Raw genomic sequence first — 23807 nt, 5'->3', positions numbered from 1 at the left:
CCATCAGCCATGCCAGCAGCTATCTAGGAAACTTTGTCTGGTCACTTGCGGTCCATGCCTTTTGTGTCCAGTGTGATGATATCAAGCAAGATGAGCACCCATACTAAACATGTAGTTCCTCACTCAAGGCGCTCAAAACTCCACAGGCAAAGACAAGTTCAGCGACAAAGCCATTTGCCGCTGCCATGGAAATCAAGTACTCTGGTAGCACATATGTGAACAGTGAAAGTGACACCCAGGAAACACAGTGTGGTGGAGAATGGCAACTGCCCGAAGCAGCAGCACAGCTCTTCCAGTGCCAAAACAACTCCAACTGGCACATGAATTTCTATTCTCATTAGCTCTGCTAGCAGCTATTTGGAAGCCCTATTTGGTCCCTTCCCGTCCAAGCCCATTGAGCCCAGTGTGATGGAATCAAGCAAGTTGAGCACCCACACACACTAACATCTAGCTCCTCACTCAAGGCGCTCAGAACTCCAAGGTGAAAGACAAGTTCAGTGCCTAAGCCATTTTCTGCTGCCATGTAAACCAAGTACGCTCCCAGCACATATTTCTGAAATTGGATAGGACACCTAGAGAACAGATTGTGGTGGTGAATGGAAACTGCCTGAAGCAGCAGCACAGCTCTTCCAGTGCCAAAACAACTCCACCTGGCTCGTGAATTTCACATCCCATCAGCTGTGCTAGCAGCTATCTAGGAAACCCTGTTTGGTCACTTCCGGTAAAATGCCCATTGAGCCCAGTGTGATGGAACCAAGCCGGTTGAGCACCCTAACAAACCTAACATGTAGGGCCCGGCGGCATGGCATACTGGCTAAAGTCCTCTCCGTGAAAGCCCTGGGATCCCATACTAGCGCCGGTTCTATTCCTGGCAGCTCCACTTCCCAACCAGCTCCCTGCATGTGGCCTGGGAAAGCAGTATAGGACGGCCCAATGCATTGGGACACTGCACCCGCATGGTAGAACCAGAAGAGGGTCCTGTTCCTGGCTTCATATCCACGCACATGATCCCATTGCAGCCATCTTGGGGAGTGAATTATCTGAAGGAAGATCTTCCTCTCTGTCTCTCCTCCTCTGTGCATTGCAATCTGTAAGAAAATGAATAAATCTTTAAAAACAAAAAAAAACCTAACATGTAGCTTCTCACTCATGGCGCTCAAAACTCCACAGCCAAAGACAAGTTCAGCATCAAGCCATTTCTCACTGCCATTGAAACCAAGTGCTCTGGCAGCACATAAGTCTGAAAGTGGATATAACACCTAGGGAAATCAGTGTGGTGGTGAATGGCAGCTGCCAGAAGCAACAGCACAGCTCTTCCAGTGCAAAAACAACTCCACCTGGCTCATTAACTTCACATCCCATCCGCTGTGCTAGCAGCTATCTAGAAAACCCTTTGTCGTCACTTGCGGTCCAATGCCCATTGAGCCCAGTGTGATGGAATCAGCATTTTGAGCTAACATGTAGCTCCTCACTCAAGGCGTTCAAAACTCCACAACCAAAGACAAATTCAACGCCCAAGCCATTACCTGCTGCCATTGAATCCAAGTGCTCTGGCAGCCTATATGTGGAATAGTGGATGTGACACCTAGGGAACTCACTGTGGTGGTGAATGGCAACTGCCAGATGCTGCGGCACAGCTCTTTCTGCACCAAAATAACTCCACCTGGCTCATGAAGTTCACATCCCATCAGCTGTACTAGCAGAATAGCTAGGAAACCCTGTGTCATCACTACCAGTCAAATGCCCATGGAGCCCAGTGTGATGTAAACAAACAGGTGGAGCACCCGCACAAAACTACACATGTAGCTTCTCACTCAAGGCCCTGGAACTACACTGCAAGTGTCAAGTCAGCCTGCAATCCAATTCCTGCTGCCATGGAATCCAAGTGCTCCGGCAGCACATAGGTGGAACAATGGATGTGACACCAAAGGAAGGTAGTGTGGTGGAGACTGGCAACTCCCCAAAGCAGCAGCACAGCTCTTCCAGTGCCAAAACAACTCCACCTGGCTCATGAACTTCACATACCCTCATCTGTGCTAGCAGCTATCTAGGAAACCCTGTTTGGTCAATTCCCTTCCAATGCCCATTGAGCCCAGTGTGATGGAATGAAGCAGGTTGAGCACACACAGAAACCAAATATGGAGCTCCTTACTCAAGGCGCAGAAATCTCTACAGCCAGAGACAATTTCAGCACCTAAGCCATTTCTCACTGCCATGGAAACCAAGTGCTCTGACAGCACATATGTGGAACAGTGGATGTGACACCTAGCGAAGGAATTGTGTTGATAAATGGCACGGATTAAATTGATTACTGAGTTTTCAGCAGGGTTGTCCACTGACCATGCAATGGGAGGTGTAGCTGCATTCAGATGATTGTAGAGACATCCAATGGACCCTGCCATGCCAGAGTCGTGCTCCAGATGAGTTAATACCTCGATAAGGGTCCATGAAATATGCGTTGATTGAAGAGACAGACCACTACAATCGTAAGATTATTGTGGACAATGCAAGAAAGCTGTCTGCTTTATTTATGTAGAAGCAGTACAAGGTTTTCTTTAGGGGGTAGTTTGACATAGAGTCATGGAGTGGGGCACAATTTACAACCGCTTGAGAGATGAATGAGGGAGGATTACACATTGTTTGCCTATTTTGGCTTACCAGCCCCTAAAAGCTCTCCTCAAGCCTGGGCTCTATCCTTGGCAACACGTGGACAACCATGTCCCTATCTTGAATTATGTATGGGTTAAAAGTCTGGGGCCTTGGTTTATGGGGATTGGGGCCATTGTCAACAGTTGGCCATTAGGCCTGCAAGCTCAGCCTTTAGGGTCACAGTAATAGGATAGTCTTTAGCGTCACAGAGCAGTTTCAGCTCACACTCCCATCACTTCCATTAATTTGTAAAAGTGTCGTGCAGCCCTTTTCCAGAAGGCATGCTATATGCCTGGGTCAGATTTTATGTCAATGGGTAGGCACACAATAAGGTATGCAGAAATAGCATGGACTTAATTGTAATCCTGTGCACAGTTAAAGGACCATTTACCAAAACATTAATAAGCACATTAACTCTCAAGCCATCATGCAGGGGCAAATAATGCCTCAACAGACTATAAAATTCTTAGTGTTGTGGTTCAATATCCATGCAAAAAGTCCATGCAACTGTGTCAAGGTGGTCAGAGAAAAATCTGCTGGGCCCAGCCAACCTGCTGGAAGGACCCCCAGACCCTGCCATGCAGGGGAGCTCCTCTATTTATGCCTCCTTATTATTCACACCTGCTGCACGAACCCCAGCACTGCAATGCTGCAGGAAATTGCTTGTCGCCCAGCCTGCAATGGAACAATACTCTTCACAACTTGTTGCATTCCACACTCATCACATGCACCCAAGCAGAGATTGAGCATCTTAATAATGTTTTTTTTAGGGCCCGGCGGCATGGCCTAGCGGCTAAAGTCCTCGCCCTGAAAGCCCCGGATCCCATATGGGCGCCGGTTCTAATCCCAGCAGCTCCACTTCCCATCCAGCTCCCTGCTTGTGGCCTGGGAAAGCAGTTGAGGACAGCCCAAAGCTTTGGGACCCTGCACCCGCGTGGGACACCCAGAGGAGGTTCCAGGTTTCAGGCATCGGATTGGCGCGTACCAGCCCGTTGGGGCTCACTTGGGGAGTGAAACATCAGATGGAAGATCTTCCTCTCTGTCTCTCCTCCTTTCTGTATATCCGGCTTTCCAATAACAATAAATAAATCTTTAAAAAAATAATTTTTAATTAAATCTATTCATTAATTACATTGTGTTGTAATTACATAGAATCTGGGATTCTTCCCAAACCCTCTCCCCATGGTGGGTTCTTACCCCCAGCCTGGATAACCATAGTTCAAGTTCAGTTGAGATTCCCTCCCTGCAAGTATTTGCCAAGCATAGAATCCAACATCCCATAGTCCAGACAAGTCCAACTACTTATTGGGAAGACCCTCTCTGGTCTGAGGGCAGAGACAGCAGAATATCTTCCCGGTCAAATAAAAGCACTAATATACCATCTGCAACAATTAACATCGTTATGGAATTAATTGACATGGTATTGAGCAGTCAACATGTTAAAAATAAATGCGATTTCTTAACCACTCTCTGTGACGCCCCCATTCACAGTTCAATTTTAATTTATCTACTACAAATGACATGCTATCCATAACATAACATGATATTCTTAACATCATATCATATTAAATTAAGGCAAACATGTGGTATCTAACCTTTTATGATTGTTTCATTTCCCTTAGCATTATGGTTTCCAGTTTGGCCCATTTGGCCACAAAGAACTGCATTTTGTTTTTTTCAATACCTGCGTAGTATTCCTTAGCTATTCCATAGCTTTCATATCCAATCCTCTGCTGATGGGCATTTTGGTTGTTTCCATGTTTTTGCAATTACTGATTGTGCTGCTATGAACATAGGAGTGCATGTTGGTTTCTCATAAAACAAGTGTTCTGGATATATTCCGAGGAGTGCTATAGCTGGGTCATACGGTATGTTGATTTTGAATTGTTTGAATATTCTCCATACTGATTTCCATAGAGGCTGCACCAGCCTGCAGCCCCACCAGCAGTGGAGTAGGGTTCCCTTTTTCCCCGCAACCTCACCAAGAGGTGTTGTCGGTGCTTTTATTCATGTGACCCACACTTACTGGCGTTAGGTGGTACCTCATTGATGTTTTAATTTGAATTTCCCTTATTGCCAGGGAGCTTGAACATTTTTTCATATGTTTTTTTGCCATTTGGGATTGTTCCTTTGTGAAATGTCTGCCTATTTCCCATGCCCATTTCTTGAGTGGCTTGTTTATTTTGGTGTTTTGGCTGTTGTGTTATTCTTTGTATACTCTGGAGATTAGTCCTCTCTCTCCTATGTCGTGCACGAAGATCTTCTCCCATACCGTGGGCTGCTTTTTTACTTTATTGATTGTTTCCTTTGCTGTGCAGAAACTTGTTAGTTTGATGAGGTCCCATTTGTTTATTTTGGTCTCGATTACTACTGCTTTTGGTGTCCTTCTTAGGACGTAGGGACCTAAGACCTAGATCTTGCAGAGTATTTCCAACATTTTCTTCCAAATGTTTGAAGGTTTCTGGATGTAGGTTTAGATCTGTTATCCATTTAGATCTGATCTTATTGTATGGTGAGAGATGTGGGTCTGTCTTTTTGTTTGTACAGGCTATCAACCAGTTGTCCCAACAGCATTTATTGAACAGACCTTCCCATTTGCCATGAGTATTATTTGTCCTTTTATCAAATATTATTTGACTGTATCTATGTGGGTTCCCTTCTTGTATTTCTATTCTGCTCCATTGATCTTCCTCTCTATCTTTGTGCCAGTACCAGGCTGTTTTGATAGCCACTGCCCTATAGTGTGTCCAGAGGTCCGGGACTGTGATTCCCCCTGCTAACTTCCTGTTCTTCAGAATGGTTCTAGCTATTCGCGGTTTTTTGTGTTTCCAGATGAACCTTTGGATCATTGTTTCCAGTTCCGTGAAGATTGTTTTTGGCAATTTGATTGGAATTGCGATGAATGTATATATTGCTTTTGGGAATATAGACATTTTAATGATATTGATTTTACCTATCCAGGAGCATGGGATGTTACTCCATCTTTCGAGGTCTTGTTCAATTTCTTTTTTCAGTAGTTTGTAGTTTTCCTCAAATAGGCCTCCTACATTTTTGGTTAGGTTTATTCCCAGATACTTCATGATTTTCTCTGTTATTTTGAATGGCATCTTGCTAGTTAGATCTTTTTCCAACTTGGGGCTGTTAGCATACACAATGGCTGTTGATTTATGTTCATTAATTTTGTATCCTGCCACTCCACCAAACTCTCGTATAGGTTCTAGTAGTCTCTGTGTTGTGCCTTTTGGCTCTTCCATAGAAAGAATCATGTCATCTGCATATAGTGAAAGCTTGACTACTTCATTTCCCATTTGGAATCCTTTGATTTCTTTTTCTTGTCTTATTGCCTCAGCGAGTACCTCTAGAACTATGTTGACTAGCAGTGGAGAAAGCGGACATCCCTGTCTTGTTCCAAATCTCAGTGGGAAGAGTTCCAGTTTTTCTCCATTCAGTATGATGCTGGCGTTGGGTTTTTCATATATTGCTTTGATTATGTTGTGAAATTTTCCTTCTATGCCTATGTTGGTTAGGGTCTTTAGCAGGAAAATGTGCTGGATTTTTTTGAAACCTTTTTCTGCGTCTATTGATACTATCATGTGGTTCTTGTTTTACAATTTTTGTAGGTTGTGTATCACACTGATGGATTTCCTTATGTTGAACCACCCCTGCATTCCAGGGATGAATCCTGCTTGATCCGGATGAATGATCTGTCGGATGATTTTTTGAATTCTATTGGCTAGGATTTTGTTGAGCATCTTAGCATCAATGTTCATCAGAGATATAGGTCTGTAGTTTTCTTTCTCTGTAGGATCTCTGTCCGGTTTTGGGATTAAGGTAATGTTGGCTTCATAGAATGAGTTTGGACGGGATGCTTCCTTTTCTATTGTTTTGAAGAGCTTGTAGAGGATTGTGGTTAGTTCTGTTCGGAATGTTTTGTAGACTTCTGCAGTGAAGCCATCTGGGTCTGTGCTTTTCTTTGTTGGGAGGTCTTTAATCACTGATTCAATCTCTGATTCAGTTATGGGTTTGTTCAGTTCATTTGTTGCCTCTGGGCTAAGTTTTGGCAGGTTGTGTGCGTCTAAGAACCTTCCCATTTCTTGGTGGTCTTCTGATTTGTTGGAGTACAGTGCTTTGTAGTAATTTCTAATTATGTTCTTAATGGTTGTAATGTCTGTTGTTATGTTGCCTTTTTCATCTTTGATGGTGTTAATTCTTGCTTTCTCTTGTTTTTCTTTGTCAGTCGGGCCAGCGGGGTGTCTATTTTGTTTCTCTTTTCAAAACACCAGATTTTGATTCATTGATTTTGTATATATTTTTTTTATTTCTGATTGTTTTCCTCCCTTGTTTTGATGATTTCTTGTTTCCTGTTGTGTGTGGGGCTCATCTGCTGCTGCTTTTCCAATTCCTGGAGGTGTGTGGTTAGTTCCTGTATTTGGCGCCTCTCTTGGGCCTTGACATGAGCTCCAATTGCGATGAATTTACCCCGTAGCACTGCTTTGGCAGTGTCCCACAAGTTTTGGAATGTTGTGTCAGGGTTTTCATTGGTTTCCATAAATTTTTTTTATCTCATCTTTAATTTCTTCCCTGACCCATTATTCGTTTATTCAATAGCATATTGTTCAACCTCCAAGAGTTTCTGTATTTACTTGGGCATTTTGAATTGCTGATTTCCAGTTTCATTCCGTGGTGGTCTGAGAGGGTACATGGTATGATTCCTATCTTTTTGAAGTTATTTAGATTTGCTTTGTGTCCTAGCATCTGCTCGATCCTGGAGAAGGAGCCATGCACTGCTTAGAAAAAAATGTATAATCTGTGGTCTTAGGATAAAAAGTCCTATTGATGTCTACTAAGTCCAGTTGTTCTAATGTTTGTATGAGCTCTGTTGTTTCTTTGTTGAGTTTTTGTTTTGTTGATCTGTCTATAGTTGTTAGCGGAGTGTTAAGATCACCCACTATTATTGTGTGTATATCTATGTCTCTCCTTAAGTCTGTAAGTAATTGCTTCACGTAGCTATGTGCATTGGAATTAGGTGTATATATGTTCACGATTGTAATTACTTCCTGGTGGATCAGACCCTTCACCAATATATAATGTTCTTCTCTGTCCTTTTTGATGTCTGTCAGCTTGAAGTCTAGGTCATCTGAGATTAGGACAGCTACGCCAGCCTTTTTTTCTCGTCCACTGGCATGAAATGTCTTTTTCCATCCCTTCACTTTAAATTTCTTACAGGCTTTTCTGGTTAGATGTGTCTCTTGTAGGCAACAGATTGTTGGTGCTGTTTGGTGATCCATTCCGTTAATCTATGCCTTTTGATTGGTGAGTTTAGTCCATTTGTGTTTAGAGACAATATTGAGAGTGTGTGATTTTGGCCTGCCATGAGTGTGTGTAAGTGTGCAAGTGTGTATTTGCGACTATTAGGGTTTCTGATTGGTTGACTTTCCTTGTATGTTTTTCAGTGAGGAGGTCTTCCCATTTGCCATCTTTGATTTTGGTTTGTATTTTTTCTCTCTGGGTTTAGCACCTTCCTGAGGAGATTTTCCAGAGCTGGTTTCGTGTTGATGTGTTCTTCGAGTTTGTCTTTACTGTTGAAGTATTTGATTTCATTCTCAAATGCAAATGAGAGCTTTGCTGGGTACATTATTCTTGGTTGGCAGTTGTTTTGTTTCAGGATTTGATAGGTTTTACCCCATTCTCTCCTTGCTTGGAGCGTTTCTTCTGATAAATCGGCTGTGATTCTGATTTTCCTTCCTCTGAAAGTAATATTTTCCTTCTTTCTTACTTGTCTTAGAATAGTTTCATTATGTTCACTTGAGGGTAGCTTGAGGACCACATGTCTGGGTGACGGTCTGTTTGGATCGTATCTACTGGGTGTTCTTTGTCCTTTCTGGATTTGTGTTGGATTTATATTTCCAGTGTTCTGGAAGTTCTCATGTATTATCTCCTTGAGCACCCATTGCAAGCCTGTCTCCCTTTCCACTCCTTCAGGAAGGCCTATTATTCTAATATTTGATTTTTTAAGGTTGTCTTTCATTTCCTGTAGGGACCTATTGGCTTTCTCTAGATTTGTCTCCTACTGGTTGATGAGCTGCTGCCTTTTATTCTGATTGTCTTCCAATTCTGATATTCTGTCCTCTACTGTGTTCATTCTGTTGGTTAGGCTTTCAATTTTGTGCTCTATATCGAGGATTCCCTTTTTGACTTGATTTATTTCTGCAGTGACATGGTTTTCGAATACCTTGGACTCTTCCCAGCGCTTCTCACTGTCTCTGATGAATTTCATCACTAGTTTCTTAAAGTCCTTATCTGGTATTTCCTCTATGTCTTCATCTTGCATCTCAGATATTGGGATTAGTTTTTGGTTGTATTGGGAGGGAGTGCTTGATCTTTCCTCTGGGTCATTGCTTTTTTCTGTTCTTCACCTCATTGGGTTTTTGCTTCTTGTTGTTTTGGGGTTTTAGCGTCGATTCAGCTGAGCCGGCTTTGGTTTGGGATCTCTGGCTGAGCCCAACAGGGTGTACAGCCTGAGTCACCAGCTACTTTCAGGGTCTGTAGATCACAGCCCAAAGCTGGGTCAGGAGGCTTTGTGGGCCAGCCCTAATGCCAGGCCCCTTCCCCTATGGCTCCCTCCCAAAGGCGGTGCTCCACTGCCAAGCACACCTCAGCTCTGGGTCACAGGGCTAGCACAGCAGGGGTTTCTGCCTCAGTGCTGAGCCGAGACTCTTCTTCAGGGCTTTAGGTTAGCACAGCAGAGGCCCCTGCTGGTTGAAGCCTGAAATCCCCAACTCCGGGCTGGGCTGGGCTAGAAATCTCCGCTGGTCCCAGTGCTGAACTGTGCTCTCCGGGATTCCTACTCAGAGGCGCTGCTCAACTGACACTGCAGGCAGGTCTTTCCGATCGGGCTCCTGCTGGGAGAAACTGTCCAGCCAATTCCTTGGAACCCGCTCAGGTCAGGCCTTTCCAGCTCTGCCCAGCATGGGACTCCGCCCCAGAGAATCCACTCCCTCAGCTGCACTCTCTTAAGGGTGGAAGTGGATTCCCGAGAGGCACAGAGCTGTGAGGGGAAAGCAGACGTGCCACCACTAGTCTGCTCCTCCGCCCAGGATGTGAGGTCCCTGCGGAGCGTTGTCCAGCCTCTGGAGCTCAGGCTGAACCCAGCAACAGGATCCGCTGAAAGGAGCCAGTCTACAGCTCGGGGCCGATACAGGAATTTCTGAGCCCCAGTCCCACATGCTGCTCCTGTTCCCTCTGCACTCTCCCAAAGATGCTGAGCAGCTGAGAGGCGCACCTCTGGGAAATCTCCCCTGCTTGTCCTCCACTTCTGCAGAGTATGATGCCCCCAGTGATCAGTCCAGTAGCCTCCTCTTGGGGCTCCTGCCCTCCAGAGGACGGGTGCCCCTGTCGGTGTGGGTGCCTATCCTTCTATCCGCCTCTGTCCTTAGAATGGTTGAGTCTCTGCCACCTTTCCCCTGCCTGGGATCGTGACTCACCAAATTCCTCACAGCGTGCTGTATTTTGTTTCCCACTTTTTGCGGCTGTTCCTTCACGTCGTGTAGATCTTCTTACTTTAGTGAGCTCCAGTGACCTTCTCGCTCTTCTCCCTACAATTTTTTGTTTCCTAGCCTGTTTCTCTGCTGGATCGGTTCCCCTCTTTCCCTTCTCCGACCTACACCAGCTATCTGAGGTCGTCCATCTTCCTCCCTCTGTCCAGCATCTTAATAATATTACAGCTCAGGTTGATGAACAGAGAAGTGGGGGCCTTATTACACCCCTGTTAGAACACCATCCAGTTATTCAGGCATTTCTGCAAGTGACCCAAATTTTTGGATCAATTTTTGTTTTTCTGGTCGAATATTAGTTAACTGTATATGTGTGCACTCACTACTGTGGCTTCTTTTCTACTCCATTTTGATTGTTTGTGTTTCAGTGCCAACTCCTGATTACTTGGATTGCCTTGACCACACAGTGTACCTGGAAGTCTGGAAGTGTGATTCCTCCAGCATTGTGTTCATTCTTCATCAGAACATTGCATATGATGGATTCATGTCTGTTTCTGAAAAGGATGTTGTTGCGATGTCACTGGAATCCAATTGAATCTGTTTAGTACAGCCTGTCAAGAGGACATTTTAATATTGTTGAGCCTGCAGCACTGGCACATGATGCATTTGTACAGCTTAAATGTCATCTTGTACTTTGGATTTTTAAAGTTTATGTACTTCTATCCTAGAGGACTTAGCCATCTTTAGGCTTAAGAGAAGGTTTTCAAGTTTCTCTGCTAATTCAAAGGTGACTGCGCATAAAAGTTACTTCTCAGCTTAGACTTATTTGCATACACTAGGAGCATTGATTTTTATGCATTGACTTGTTACCCAATCAACCCACCCAATTCTCCTCTGAGGGCCTAGAGCCTTGTGATTTGTCCATTTGGTTCTACTCTATACAGCATCATGTCATTTGAAAACAGGCATAGATTCAATTTCTCCTCTCTGTCTTCAGTTCCTTCAATGGATCAGTCTTGCCCAATAGCTCTAGCAGCAGGGATATTGAGCTGTAGTTCGGTTCATTTGTTGTGTGGAGCCTGGCGTTGATGTTTCCTCATGCTCTAGGTAAAGAAGATTTCTTTACAATTGCTTTCCAAGTTACTGTTCGGTTCAGCAGAAACACATGCAAGTTGCTAGTTGTTTAGCAAATATGGAAATGTCTCAATTTGTATCAGGAAAAAGATCTCAGGTCTAGATGGCTTGACCTGGAACAGGTCTTAAAATGCAAGAAAAATGTGCCTTTTCGTGTCTTCATGTTTAGGATGTTACTGCTTCTCAGAACCAGGGTCCTGTTCAATTGCAAAACTCCACTTAGGATGATGAGTGAGGAACAGCACAGGCATCAAGTGAAATCTGTGTTGTTGAGGAATTTTGTTTCTACACGTAATCCCATCATGTAGAATTGTATTAGACCATGCCAGGAATCAAATCCTATGAAGTGGTTTATTACTTTACGTAGGAGACAATTCACGTTTATTTTTCTAACTCTACTGCAATAGGGTTTGTAGACAATGGTAGTGCTGTGTTTTTGGTTCTCTATGCTTGTCTGCTGTTGGTGTATGTGTCATTCTCTCAGTAATTTTTCTCATTTGGGAATCGATTATTTTACTAAGCATAATCATTCCCAAATAGACACAAACACTTTACAAAAGAAGTGTCATTAAAACCAGAAAAAGCAAAAGATTTATACGATTTGAAGTAGTAGAGGACTGCCCAATGCACTGGGACACTGCACCCGCGTGGGAGACCCGGAAGAGGTTCCAGGTTCCCGGCTTCAGATCGGCGTGCACCAGCCTGTTGGGGCTCACTTGGGGAGTGAATCATCGGACGGAGAATCTTCCTCTCTGTCTCTCCTCTCTGCACATCTGACTTTGTAATAGGGTGAATAAATCTTAAAAAAAAAAAAAAAAAAAAAAAAAAAAAAAAAAAAAAAAAACAGAAAAAGCTTTGATTAAGAATCCCACATCTGGGCCGGAAGGAGTGTCCTAGTGGCTAAAGTCCTCGCCTTGAACGCGCCTGGACCCTATATGGGCACCGGTTCCAATCCCAGCGGCTCTACTTCCCATCCAACTCCCTGCTTGTTGCCTGGGAAAGCAGTTGAGGACAGCCCAATGCTTTGGGACCCAGAAGAAGTTCCTGGTTCCTGGCTTTGGATCAACACAGCACAAGCCATTGCGTTTACTTGGGGAGTGAACCATCGGATGCAAGATCTTCTCTCTGTCTCTCCTCCTCTCTGTATACCTGACATCGTAATAAAAATAAATAAATCTTATAAAATAAAAAGAATTCCATATCTGTAACCCATGGTTTGGAGGATGAAGTTGATGCAATTTTCCACATATTTGCTATTGAGTATTGAACTAGGAAGAATATCCAAAGTAAGTAAGCAAGGAAATAAATTGATAAGTGAGTAAGTAAAACCTGAATCTCTTCAAAATGCAGTGCAGAGTTTGGAAAAGTCATCTCCCCAAATATAAGGGGCATTTTAGTTGGATATTTTATATATTTTTTTGGATTCATGAGGTTGCAAGACACATAGGATCAGAAGAGCTATTTGTGATTATTAAGGATGTTTCCACCTTGACAAAGTGTACCCAAGAGTAGCTTATACAAACAAATCAGGATAGGATTGAGCAAGTAAATTTCTTTGTTTTAACATTTATTTAATTTTATTGCAAAGTCAGATACACAGACAGGATGGGAGACCAAGAGGAAGATGTTCTGTTCGATGATTCACTCCCCAAGTGACCACAATGGCTGGTTATGGTGCCCATCTGTAGCCAAAAGCCAGAAAACTCCTCCAGGTCTCCTACATGGATGCAGGGTCCCTAGGCTCTGGGCCATCCTCAATTGCCTTTCCTGGCCATGGCAAGGAGTGTGATGGCAGGCAGAGCTGTAGGGATTAGAGCCAGCAATCAGATGGGATCCCATGAGTGTTTAAGGCAAGGACTTTAGCCACCAGCCCACCACGCTGGGCCTGACCAAATGTATTTTCATCTCAGCACTTTATTGCCAAAATTTCCATGGTAACATGCCAAGGAAAGACCCTAAATTGCATAGATGTGAGCCTAGTCTACATTCACGGGACATGAAACAAGACCTACAGCTGATGACACATTTCAAAGCCAAATCCCATGTGAGAAAGGAGGGACGTAATGCAGCAACTGAAAGAAAGAAATTGCACACAGGATTGGTAATGTTCAATAAAATCTCACTTATCAAAGAAGCTGAAATTATAGTGGCCCTAGGAATCAGAAGTGGGTAGAAACATCTCATCTCACCAGCTATACAAAAGCTGATTATAGATGCCAAGGACACAGATGTACTGAATAATCACAAGCAACATAAACTGATGCTAATGTCGATTATCTTCACGTAAAGGCATGAGGGTAATAGAAGCAAAGAGTGGGAGTGTTATGCAAGAAGATGAAGAGCACATTGTTTCATTTCAATGATATAACAGAATGCAGGTGGTGTATGTTCTGCAATACAAAGAGGCATATTGGCTCAATTGGTTGAACAGCACCAACTAGATATTTGCTGAGTACAGAAAGAAAAGTGCACACAACTGGAAGGAAAGTATAGAGCAGATACCCTATGTTCCTTTGAAGGGAAACGTGCAGGGGTAAGTAACCTCTGTACCTAATGGCAAAACAGCAATCTCCTAACAGAAATATTGAATTCATGATAAATCCATTCATGATTTTTAGGTGACGTACATGATTGCATCTGCATCAATCTATGCTGCCTTTGGACAACTACCACGGTAGTGAAGTGGCGGGCATCCGCTGGACCTGAAAACCCAATAGTGTAGGTGGAGGCACCTTGAAGAACTTAGATGTGACACAGAGAATATCTTCTGCTCAAAGATGTAGATTACAATACTCTGCCCACTATGAATAGCAGATGTTACATTGGCAATGCCAATAAGCCAACTCATGCATATTCAATCAGAGCACAAGAGCTTTGACTTTTCTCAATGTAGTGGCTGTCTAGAAGATGCTGTCCATGACTCCTTTATCTCAGTTGATTGCAGGGCAGCAGGAGTTGTATTTCATCACTGGTGTGCAGTAACAACAAATGTTTTAGAAGACACTGTATGGATGACTCTGTTTGGATACAGATTTGTATATGGCCTCTTCTTATTTATTTCACCTGCCAGATGATTTTCAATTAAGCATTACTTAGTTCAAACAACACTACATTCATGAATCCTTTTCCATTTCATTGAAAAAGAATTGAAGTCTTCTGCTGCTCTCAAGAACATGTCAGACATGGGTTTTTCCACGGACTTTCTTCCAAGAAAATTTAGGATGAAAAATAAACAGTTACAACACAAAGCTTCCATAAAGCAAAATGGTCCAGAGCCATGAGTTCAAATATGCTCTGCATGAATGAAGGGGATTACCCAATGTTCAGAAAGCTTTACTTGATGCAGCGAACGTTGCAAGATGAATGACACAACTAGAGAAACCTTCTGTTTTGAGAAATAGCCAGTGCTGCTTCCACATTACTGAAAACTGTGAACTCCCATACAGCTGATTTCAAGCTAATGTATCACACTTATTTCACTTATGTTGTAATCCTCCACTGTCGTCAGTAACTTAAAACAGCCCCAGATTTTACATGTGTGTGTGCTTGGATTACAAATAAATTGTGTTCTATCAATACGTATGTAAATGCCAATATTCGCTGGCACAAAACAAGACTGGGTTTGTTTAAAATATCAAAACCTACCAGCTTCTCTGAGCAGCATGTATTGAAACTGCAGACGGTTAGGTAAAAAAGAAGAAAATAACCCAGCATACAAATGATCAGAATCTAAACCTCATGCTGATGAATGAAAACTGAGTTACAAAAATTGTGAGGTAATCTATAAAGAAATATTCCTGGAAGAAAATAACTCCTAAATATCAATAGACCATGTACAACCTCAGAGACGTATTTATGGCAGTACAAAAATACGTATGTAATCAGAGCCCACAGCAAACCTAGACATGTCCATGACATTAGGCCATCTCTCCATCTGAAAGAGCTGAAGTAAACAAACACAAGACTAGCAAATACAACCAATAAAATCAGGCCAGGTGTGATACAAATAGAGTGACAAAAAACAACTTATACTATCAGTGGGTCAATGAGTCAAATCTCGTGAATATGTACAATCCTTACTCCATTAGGGACACACTTCAGAATGGGAAAAGGAACATGAATCTGTAAAATAGGCAGCAGCAAGGACACGGTGGCCCAGACATACATTGAACAAGCAGGAATGATTGCAAGCAGGCACATGGCAGCAAATCAGAGGAAATTTCTGGAAAGGAAAAATCTCCACATCATAGTAATGACATAATTAAAAATGTCAATGGTTCTATTGTCAAGGTAGAGTGCGAGTGAGGAATTGAATCCTCCCTGCACCCACAAGCAAAACTCAAGGCCTGCATGTGCACACTGCTCAGTTCCTACAAATGAGTCAGGACAAACTTGTCTGAATGCTGCACAAGACCAACAAAACAGCAGCCAGAAAGACAATCCTTCAAAATTCCTTCCATCATCACCTTAATATCAAAACTGGAAAGAAGGACAACATCAAAGCAAGCGTACACCAATATTTCTTATGAACACAAGTGCAAAATCCTTCAGAAGACATCACATTCTCCACCTGAATAATACATCAGAAAGCGGATTCAGCAGAACCAGATGGGATGTCTAAATCCCACACAGGGATGCTTAAATGTTGCATATTCCCAGGACATGAAATACACAGCTATAAAATATGCATAGCTACTCCTCAATAAAACGTAGACAAGCAAAGGAACAGTTCAATCTACCTTCTCAATATGCTAGTAGAGTACCATGCCATGATACCCTTAGAGCAGAAAGCAAAGGTTGCATCTGCTACCAGAATTCTCCACCTTGCCTGGACATTAGAGAAAAAGCTTTGGATGGCAAAATGGGGGAGAATGAAGTAGACCAACTGTTGGGAACCCATTTAACTCATAACAACCGTGTTATAAAACATTTTATCACCAAAATGTCATAGATTTCATGCCACTCTTGGCCAATGCTTGCCACACTCGTCTCTGTGCTCTGCATATTCTCAGCAGGGCTCACTCCAATGTTTACTCTAAGATACTGCACACAAGGAACTGTCGCAGTGTGTCTCTACTGAAAACCTGAATTACTAGATGCAAGGCTGTCTTGATGCTAATATGCCCTCACCACACCTTGGTGTCTGAGACACATTGCTTCCTCTCAGAGACCCTGGCCTTGCCCTGAATTTAGAAATGCCATGCCTGGATGAGGGTGTTCACATTCATTAGGCACATGATATGGCTTCACTATCAGGATTGACTGGACAGTAAGAGTTTCTGAAGCCAGGATCTCTCCACAGAGTAGAGTTATACACACTCAGACTCTTCCCTTGCAGAATTTGTGAGGGAAAATTGAAAAGGATGAGCTGCTTTTGCACTTGTATCTCCTCCAGTTATTACAGCAGGAGAAAGGTGTGAGCTGGAGTATCAAATCATTCCATTTCACATTTCCAAAATTATCCCGAGGCTGTAAGAACCAGTACCACCTCAACACTGGCATGCATCTGTCCACTCAAATCTCCGCAGAATCTGTGAATTAGTCAGATAGGGCAGGCATATCAGAGAAGCAGGCAGGGTTGAGGGGCAGGTTGCCTGAGCCAAGAATTATGATGGACCCATGTCCTGCCCAGTCACAGCTTTTGCTGATACCTAACCACAATGCCAACAACCATTGCCCTCCTTCTTACTTTGACAAAGGAGGTACTCATCTGATTTCTGTAAGTAGTGCCACATTTGTAAGAAGTATGGAAGTTGTTACTTGTTCTCTTATCCATGTTGAACACTCAGCATGAATGTCAGGCTATTCCCTGGCAATATCCCACGTTGTTGCATCCCAATAGCATGCTGAGAATGAAACACATAAACCATGAAGCATATGCATTGATGTTTTATTTGCAAAATTATGCAAGTGTACTATTTGCAGCATTCACCCACTGGCGAAGTTTTATGAACTGCTTCCACAGAGGGAATGTAACAGCAGTTTTCATGGTCATTTTGTAGTGTTAGTGGGGTCATTTTGGAAATGAGTAAGAGGGCAAGCAAAAGATGGCGGTGGCATCATTCTCATGGGGATGTGTGGATTGCCTGCCAGGAATGGGGTATGAGATGATTGTTGATGGGACCAGAATTCCCGGTATGTGAGGGGGAACCCTGATGGCTGCAGCATCATTGGGTAAGGATGAGTGTAGAGTGGCATCCTTGTGTCGTTCTGCAAGTAAGAATGTGTGGTTGAAACAACATTCATGAGAGAGGCTCTAGAATAAGGATGTTGAGCATGTGAGACCAACTGACTCGGTGTCAACTGAGGAGAAATTGCAAGTGTGAGTGTGTCCTTGATGACTGCTCATATGGCAGAAGGTGATGATGGAGCTGATAAGACCCCTCGTATTGCTCCAGGTTCACGTGCCACGTTCTCAGCTACAGGTGGACTGCATCTGCGAGATGATGCACCAAAGCATGCATAGTTTCCAAGACTGGTGCTGTTCCGTGGAACAACACTTGCATTTCCATTATTCTTTGCTAAAACTTCCTGTGCTCGAGGTGACTCATTGGGCTGATTTTGAAGTGAGGATTCCAATGGCTGGTATTTCTTCTTAATGCTCACTCTTCTTAGAACGTGTCGTAAGAGCTGAGGACAGCCTTGTTTGAAATGTGGGTGATGGAAGAAATGCAACTGCAACAAAATTAAACATGCATCAGCAATATTTCTAGCCAGGAGAGAAGTGAACCTGTGGCAAAGAGAAACTGTGCTAACTAGCAACTGCAGAGATGCATGGCAGCTATGCTCGGCTTTCCTACTCATGTGGAATCGTGGTTAATCATGGTTAATGTAGCTGAATACACACACAGGTACAGGCGTTTCTTCCTCTGAAAATCAGACAGGGTCTGTCAAGGAGCTAAGATATTTGGTAAGTGGAAAATTTTGCGTAGCAATTTGTATCAGTGTTTCATAAGCCATGTATTGAATGTTTTGGGTGCAATTATTGGTGTGTAATCTTATGTTCAGAAAGTCTTTTATTATCATAACAAATTCTCCTTATAGCAGCTATGCATACAAACACACACACACACACACACACACACACACACTTTTTTGGGTAGAGAGAATTAGATAGAGGGAGAGAGAGATTAGTCTGATATTGTTATTGGTATTAGTTGCCTATGCTTTGTTCATTAAAGCACAGTTTGGTTAAAGATTGCTAAAGTGGCAAAAAAGAAAAAGAAAAAGAAAAAGGAGATTCCCACACACAGCACACCAACGTGACTGTGTTGCGCAACACAGAAAATGCACAACGATATTGAAGATGCACAATGATATTGAAGTTGTGAATAATAACCTCTCCCACAACGACAGCAACAATAGGAAACTAATATCCCATGTTAAATTTGAAAGCATCCTTCAAGAATCTGGATCCTTTACAAGAACTAAACACCATAAATGCATCCTATGTATTCACTTGGAATCAAAGGGTTGGAAATCTTAATCACCTTGCTTGTCCCTAAGGCATCATGACATTCCGGCATAAAGTGGAATAGGGAAGCCGATCTCTGAAAGGTTGACTGCATCTTCCTGAATCCATAAAGGTTAAGCTGTCGCACAAAGCTCTTCATGTTGCACGTTTCAAAGATTCTGAAATGGCCTTTCATCTCTAAAACTTCTGTCTGAAATCGCTGTACATCTATCACGATGCAGGTTCCTCCTTCGCCCCACCAAATCGATTTGAATTCAGGGCTTTCCACTACTTGCCAAAGTTTTCTAGGAAACCCCAGAACATGCTGGTTATTCTGTTTCTGGTGAGTGACTCCATCGCTAGGAGAAGATGGTCTGTCCAGCAAGGAGTGCTGGGATAAAAGCTTAAAGGCCTCTTCTTCAATCACAGACCTTAGGTAAGTATCCTCAAGGAATAGCTGGTGCCTTTCTGGAGTTTCCACGAGAATGTCTGGGCTCAGAGATCGCCGCTCACAGCACATCTTTCAAACCTGGAAGGAGTTCAGTCTCCACATCCTCTGAGCAACTTGATTGCTGTCCCCTGGTTCTGCTGAATGATTTGAAGCCTGTTGTTCCTCTGAACGCTTGAGAGGAAATGTCCAGACTAAGGACTATCTCGCTCCACCACATCTCATACAGAGCCATTGTGACATCATTATACGCTGTTTGCTACCTCAGCAACACGTCTCACCCCTGACCCAGTTGCTTGTCAACATCCCACTGACACAGAGCAGCTGGTAAACTGGGGCATGTGGACCATGCTAAAGTATATCCACAATTTCTATTAAAAGATATAAAAATACATATGAGTAACAAGACGTAAATCAAAGAAATGAATCCCAAGAATGGCAGAAGCCTGGCTTTCTTGCCAATGAATTAGGACAAAGGCTTCACTCAATCTACCTGTGTAAATGATTGTGCTAGATTACTAATGTTTTCCAGATGACATCGCCTCAATGTAGTGCTGACATGTGTGAAAAGTAATCCTAACTTGCCTGAAGCAGGGCTGGCAGAACCCTTTGGCTTTGGAAATGTGGTGCTGACTTCTATGTATGGGTCAGTGAGTGTAAGAGTTAGGGAGATTTCAATTCTTGGGTCAAGCAACAGCATACATGTACTTGGAAAAGGACATTCTACATGAATCAAGTTGTGAGTGGGTAATGAGCCATGCCAATGGGCAACATTGCAGGATATTTGGGATAGTACCATGCTTCCTAATTTCCCCTCACACTTTATGAATTGATGTCAGCTGCAGAAACCCTGGACTAGTGCACAACAGCTTTGCTTAGGCGTGCTCTCTTCATGATGCTGAGCTATGGGAGGCTTTTGACACTTGGCTGTGTCCTCTTGTGTTTAGAAGACATGCTATGTTCATCTACTCATAGAATGCTACTCAGCTTTAGAAAAAAGGAAATGCAGTGTTTTTTTGGCCAAATTGGCCGAACTGGAATTCATAATGTTAAGAGAAATATATCAATCGCAAAAGGTTAAATACCACATGTTTCCCTTTGTATGAGATGAAAAGATGTCAATCTGGAAGATAGTACCTGTATATTGTAACATTATTCCAATCTATCAGCATGTATTTAATGCAATAATATAATGTGATGTAATCTATAAATTAACAATTAATGTCAGACTGCTTATGATCTACATCAAAAATGTGTAAAACCTAAAACACTCTTAATACCTGTTTACTCCATGATGGGGAGAGAATGCAGAGGATTCTTCAATGCCCCTAAAAAGTGTGAGGATAATGTGTAATACAGCCTATCAAGATCAAATGTGATAACTCATAGACAACAGACTTGAGTCAGCATTAGACAATAGTGAATCTACAAAGGTATGTGGGGGGAGTTGGGGGCAATCCTGACAGCCTCTTAACAAGAGGTCATATGCATGGAGCAGGGGGTTGCTCCAGAGTGGATCAGGTGGACAGGAGGAGGTTTGGATCCCAACCCTGAAGACTCCCAGATCTTCACCACAGACTATCAATATGAGCAACAAGGACTACATCCCAACTTCCAAGGAGACCACGGGGAATTGGAGTGCCTTCGGAGGCCTAGAACTCTGAGGTCACCCACCAAAATCTAGAGCTTCTGCAGGGGATGGGAGAAGTCCAAACACTGCCCTGCAGAAAACAGTGTCATTGGAATGACAACCAGGAGCCATGAGCGGTCTGCAGAAGCAAAAGAATAATAATAAACTTCCTTCGGGACCAGGGAGGGAAGATTTTTCTGATTCTGGCCTAGTTCCAGCACTGGATCCCCACCCTCCCTCGCAATGACCATCAGGATCGCTCCAGAAACCCCTCAAAACAAACAAACAAATAATCATATAAAAAATTAAAAAAAAAACGTAGAGTAGATAAACAATAAGGAAAGCTTAGAATTAGAATCAGACAGAAAATGGCCAGCGTGGATTTACTCATACCTCACTAGGTGGGACACAAAGATTAGTTACTCCTCACTGGGGTATAGAAGATTTCTCTGCACACCCCTCAAAAAAAAATATGTTTTACACCTAAACTGTTCACACATGTCTTGTTAGAGATATAAGCCAGTTCAGACCACCCAAAAAAAAAAAAAAACCAAGTTCAGCAAAATCATACTTCAACACTATAAATGACCTAATGCTAAAATGAAAATGGGCACGAGGCACCTGAATAGCAATCTATAGCCATTTTAAGATGTATAGAACATGGTTGATTATAAACCAAAATTGAAAGGCCTATTAAGAAGTCACAGGTTGTGGTTAAGAAACTGCATTTTCCTATTACCATATTGGTTAATCAATACCATGTCAACTAATACTTCTTTTTCCCCAAAATCAGGTACTATGGAAATCAAGAATTTTCATTTGTTTTTGGAGAAATTCCTTTGAAGTGAAGTTTTAAACGAAACAGTACTGGGTTTGAGCGAGTTCACACCAGACATTAAGGAGTCTTTATTAACCAAATTTGGTGGTAACAGGGTCCACTAGAAATAGCAAATCACAAGAATTTGCAGTCAGCCATAAACCCAAGAGGAACAAATGGTCATTATCCTGAAGTCCATCCATTAAGCTGAAGATACATGTCCCAGCTTTTCCAACATTTTCCAATGTTATCTGAGACATGCACTAAAAAACCTAGAAACACTTCCAAAGCACAGACATTCCCCCTACTCCTGCCCTCTCTTCCCACACTACACCAGTGCTAGGCCTCACCTCTTCTGGGTCTCTTGACAGCTCACAAACTAGAAATACAAAGCATCTTAACATTGCTATCTTCATTGTCCCATTCAAGCAGTAAACTAAGGGTGAGTAATACAAACGGGGAGCATGCCCAGGTGATACCTGTCCTGGGATGACCCAGGGTCAGAGTACCAGAGAAACAGGGGCACCTGACCAAGAGAGCCAGCCCTTCCTTTTCATAAATATTTATAGAGGCTTGTGAGGGGGGGTTTTGCATAATGCAACACTACCCTCTCTCAGGTGATAGGTGAGAGTCACAGGTGGGCAGGAAGAAACACCTAGATGGTGGAGAAGTAGCTTCTAAGCTCATTATCCTGGTCTAGCTGACTACCTCACTACAGGTCTCTCATGTGTTCCATTTTTTTCATCTGCCTCAGCTATAATATAAGCCATTTCTTTTCTATCCACATTATGGTGGAGTCCCCTGTTAAGGAAGCATCACATGAATTCCGCTTTTCCTTGTTCCTCATCTGTGCTATAAGGCATTTTTTTTAGCCATATTACCATGGATTTTCCTGTTAGAGGGACCTCTTAAGGGTTTACTTTCTCTTTCTTCTTCATTTGTACCAGCAGACATTTGTTTTTTAGCTACATTATGGTGGTGTTTCCTCTTAGAGGAGCTTCTTGCAGGGTCCCCTTCTAAAATTAAAATAACAGCTTTAATTAAAGCCCATGTAACCCCAAAACAAAAATAAATAGCTTTAGTCTTTTGACCTCTTCACAATTTTCTGGGTAAAATTCTTCAATTCAGTTTCTAGCATTCCTTCATCCAAAGACTAAGGGCTATATTCACAAACGACCTCTAAAAGCATAAGTGTTCTGGTGACAGAACAACTCCATTTAGCTAACTATCCACACATAGCATTGGGGTTATAAGAAACTCTCACAGAAAAATTGTTTTGTCGTTTTGCATTTAATGCCATAGAGTGAACAGCAAGAAAAAGAAGAAAGTTCGGTTAACAACACAACAGTACATCCTAGAATCTCACCGAATTTGCTATCAACTGCATATCCAGAGAGAAACTTCAGTGTGCAATAGAGTTTCAGATAGCATTGAAAAAGTGATTTGACACCACATATTTTTGAAAGTGCATGTTACATATAAGAAACACAGCAAGTTGGTAAAGGGCATAATTTCAAAGTTGCAGCATAGGTGTTCCAATGGCAGAAAAGCTCCACTTTTTAAAATAGTTTGATATACTGGTGGGCTTACAAGCAACTTTTATAGAAACACAGCAAAGTCTCATCATGAATAATGACCCCAAAGTTTACCATTTTTAAAATTAAGCATGTGTAGCACCCCATGCAACACAGGGTGCTACAATGTCATGAAACTATGAGTTGCAAATTCAGAGGCAACTTGAATGCTCAAGTGAATTTCAACAAGGTTTGAAAGCAACTGCTTTGGCACCACATGCTTCTGAGTGTGCATTTTACACAAAGTAAATCAAGATGTTGATAAGTGACATAGTCCTGAAAATTGAGCATATGTGTTCTGAAATCAGAACAACTCAATTTGGATCAATAACCTCACATATGTTTGAATTTACAAGCAGCTTTCAAAGAATCTAATTTTTGTCACTTTATGTCTAATGCCAACAGGGTATACAGTATCAAGAAACATGTGGAAAACTCCATGCAACACATGGTGCTAGAATCTGGATGAATTTGCTAAGAACTACATATCCAGATGTAACTTCAAAGTAATGATCAGCTAGCATTGAAAACAACTGCTCTGGCACCACATACTGCTGAATGTGCATGTTACACATAAGAAACTCAGTGTGTTGGTGAAGGGCTTAGTCT

The 23807-nt window shown here is 42.5% G+C and overlaps 1 protein-coding gene across 1 annotated transcript; it reads right to left on the bottom strand.

The window, feature by feature from the left end:
* Window positions 1–17621: 17621 nt before the first annotated feature.
* Window positions 17622–19264, bottom strand: LOC131478730 (heat shock transcription factor, Y-linked-like). The gene is made up of 2 exons (XM_058659303.1): window positions 18767–19264; window positions 17622–17951 (listed from the first exon to the last, which is right to left on the bottom strand). The coding sequence occupies exons 1-2, from the start codon at window positions 19247–19249 to the stop codon at window positions 17622–17624; spliced, it is 813 nt and encodes a 270-aa protein (XP_058515286.1). The 5' UTR covers window positions 19250–19264.
* Between the last annotated feature and the right edge of the window lie 4543 nt (window positions 19265–23807).

Source organism: Ochotona princeps, chromosome Y, assembly GCF_030435755.1.
Source record: "Ochotona princeps isolate mOchPri1 chromosome Y, mOchPri1.hap1, whole genome shotgun sequence".
Lineage (NCBI taxonomy): Eukaryota > Metazoa > Chordata > Mammalia > Lagomorpha > Ochotonidae > Ochotona > Ochotona princeps.
Note: the sequence above shows the minus strand (reverse complement) of the source record. Positions and strands in the feature narration are given on the sequence as shown.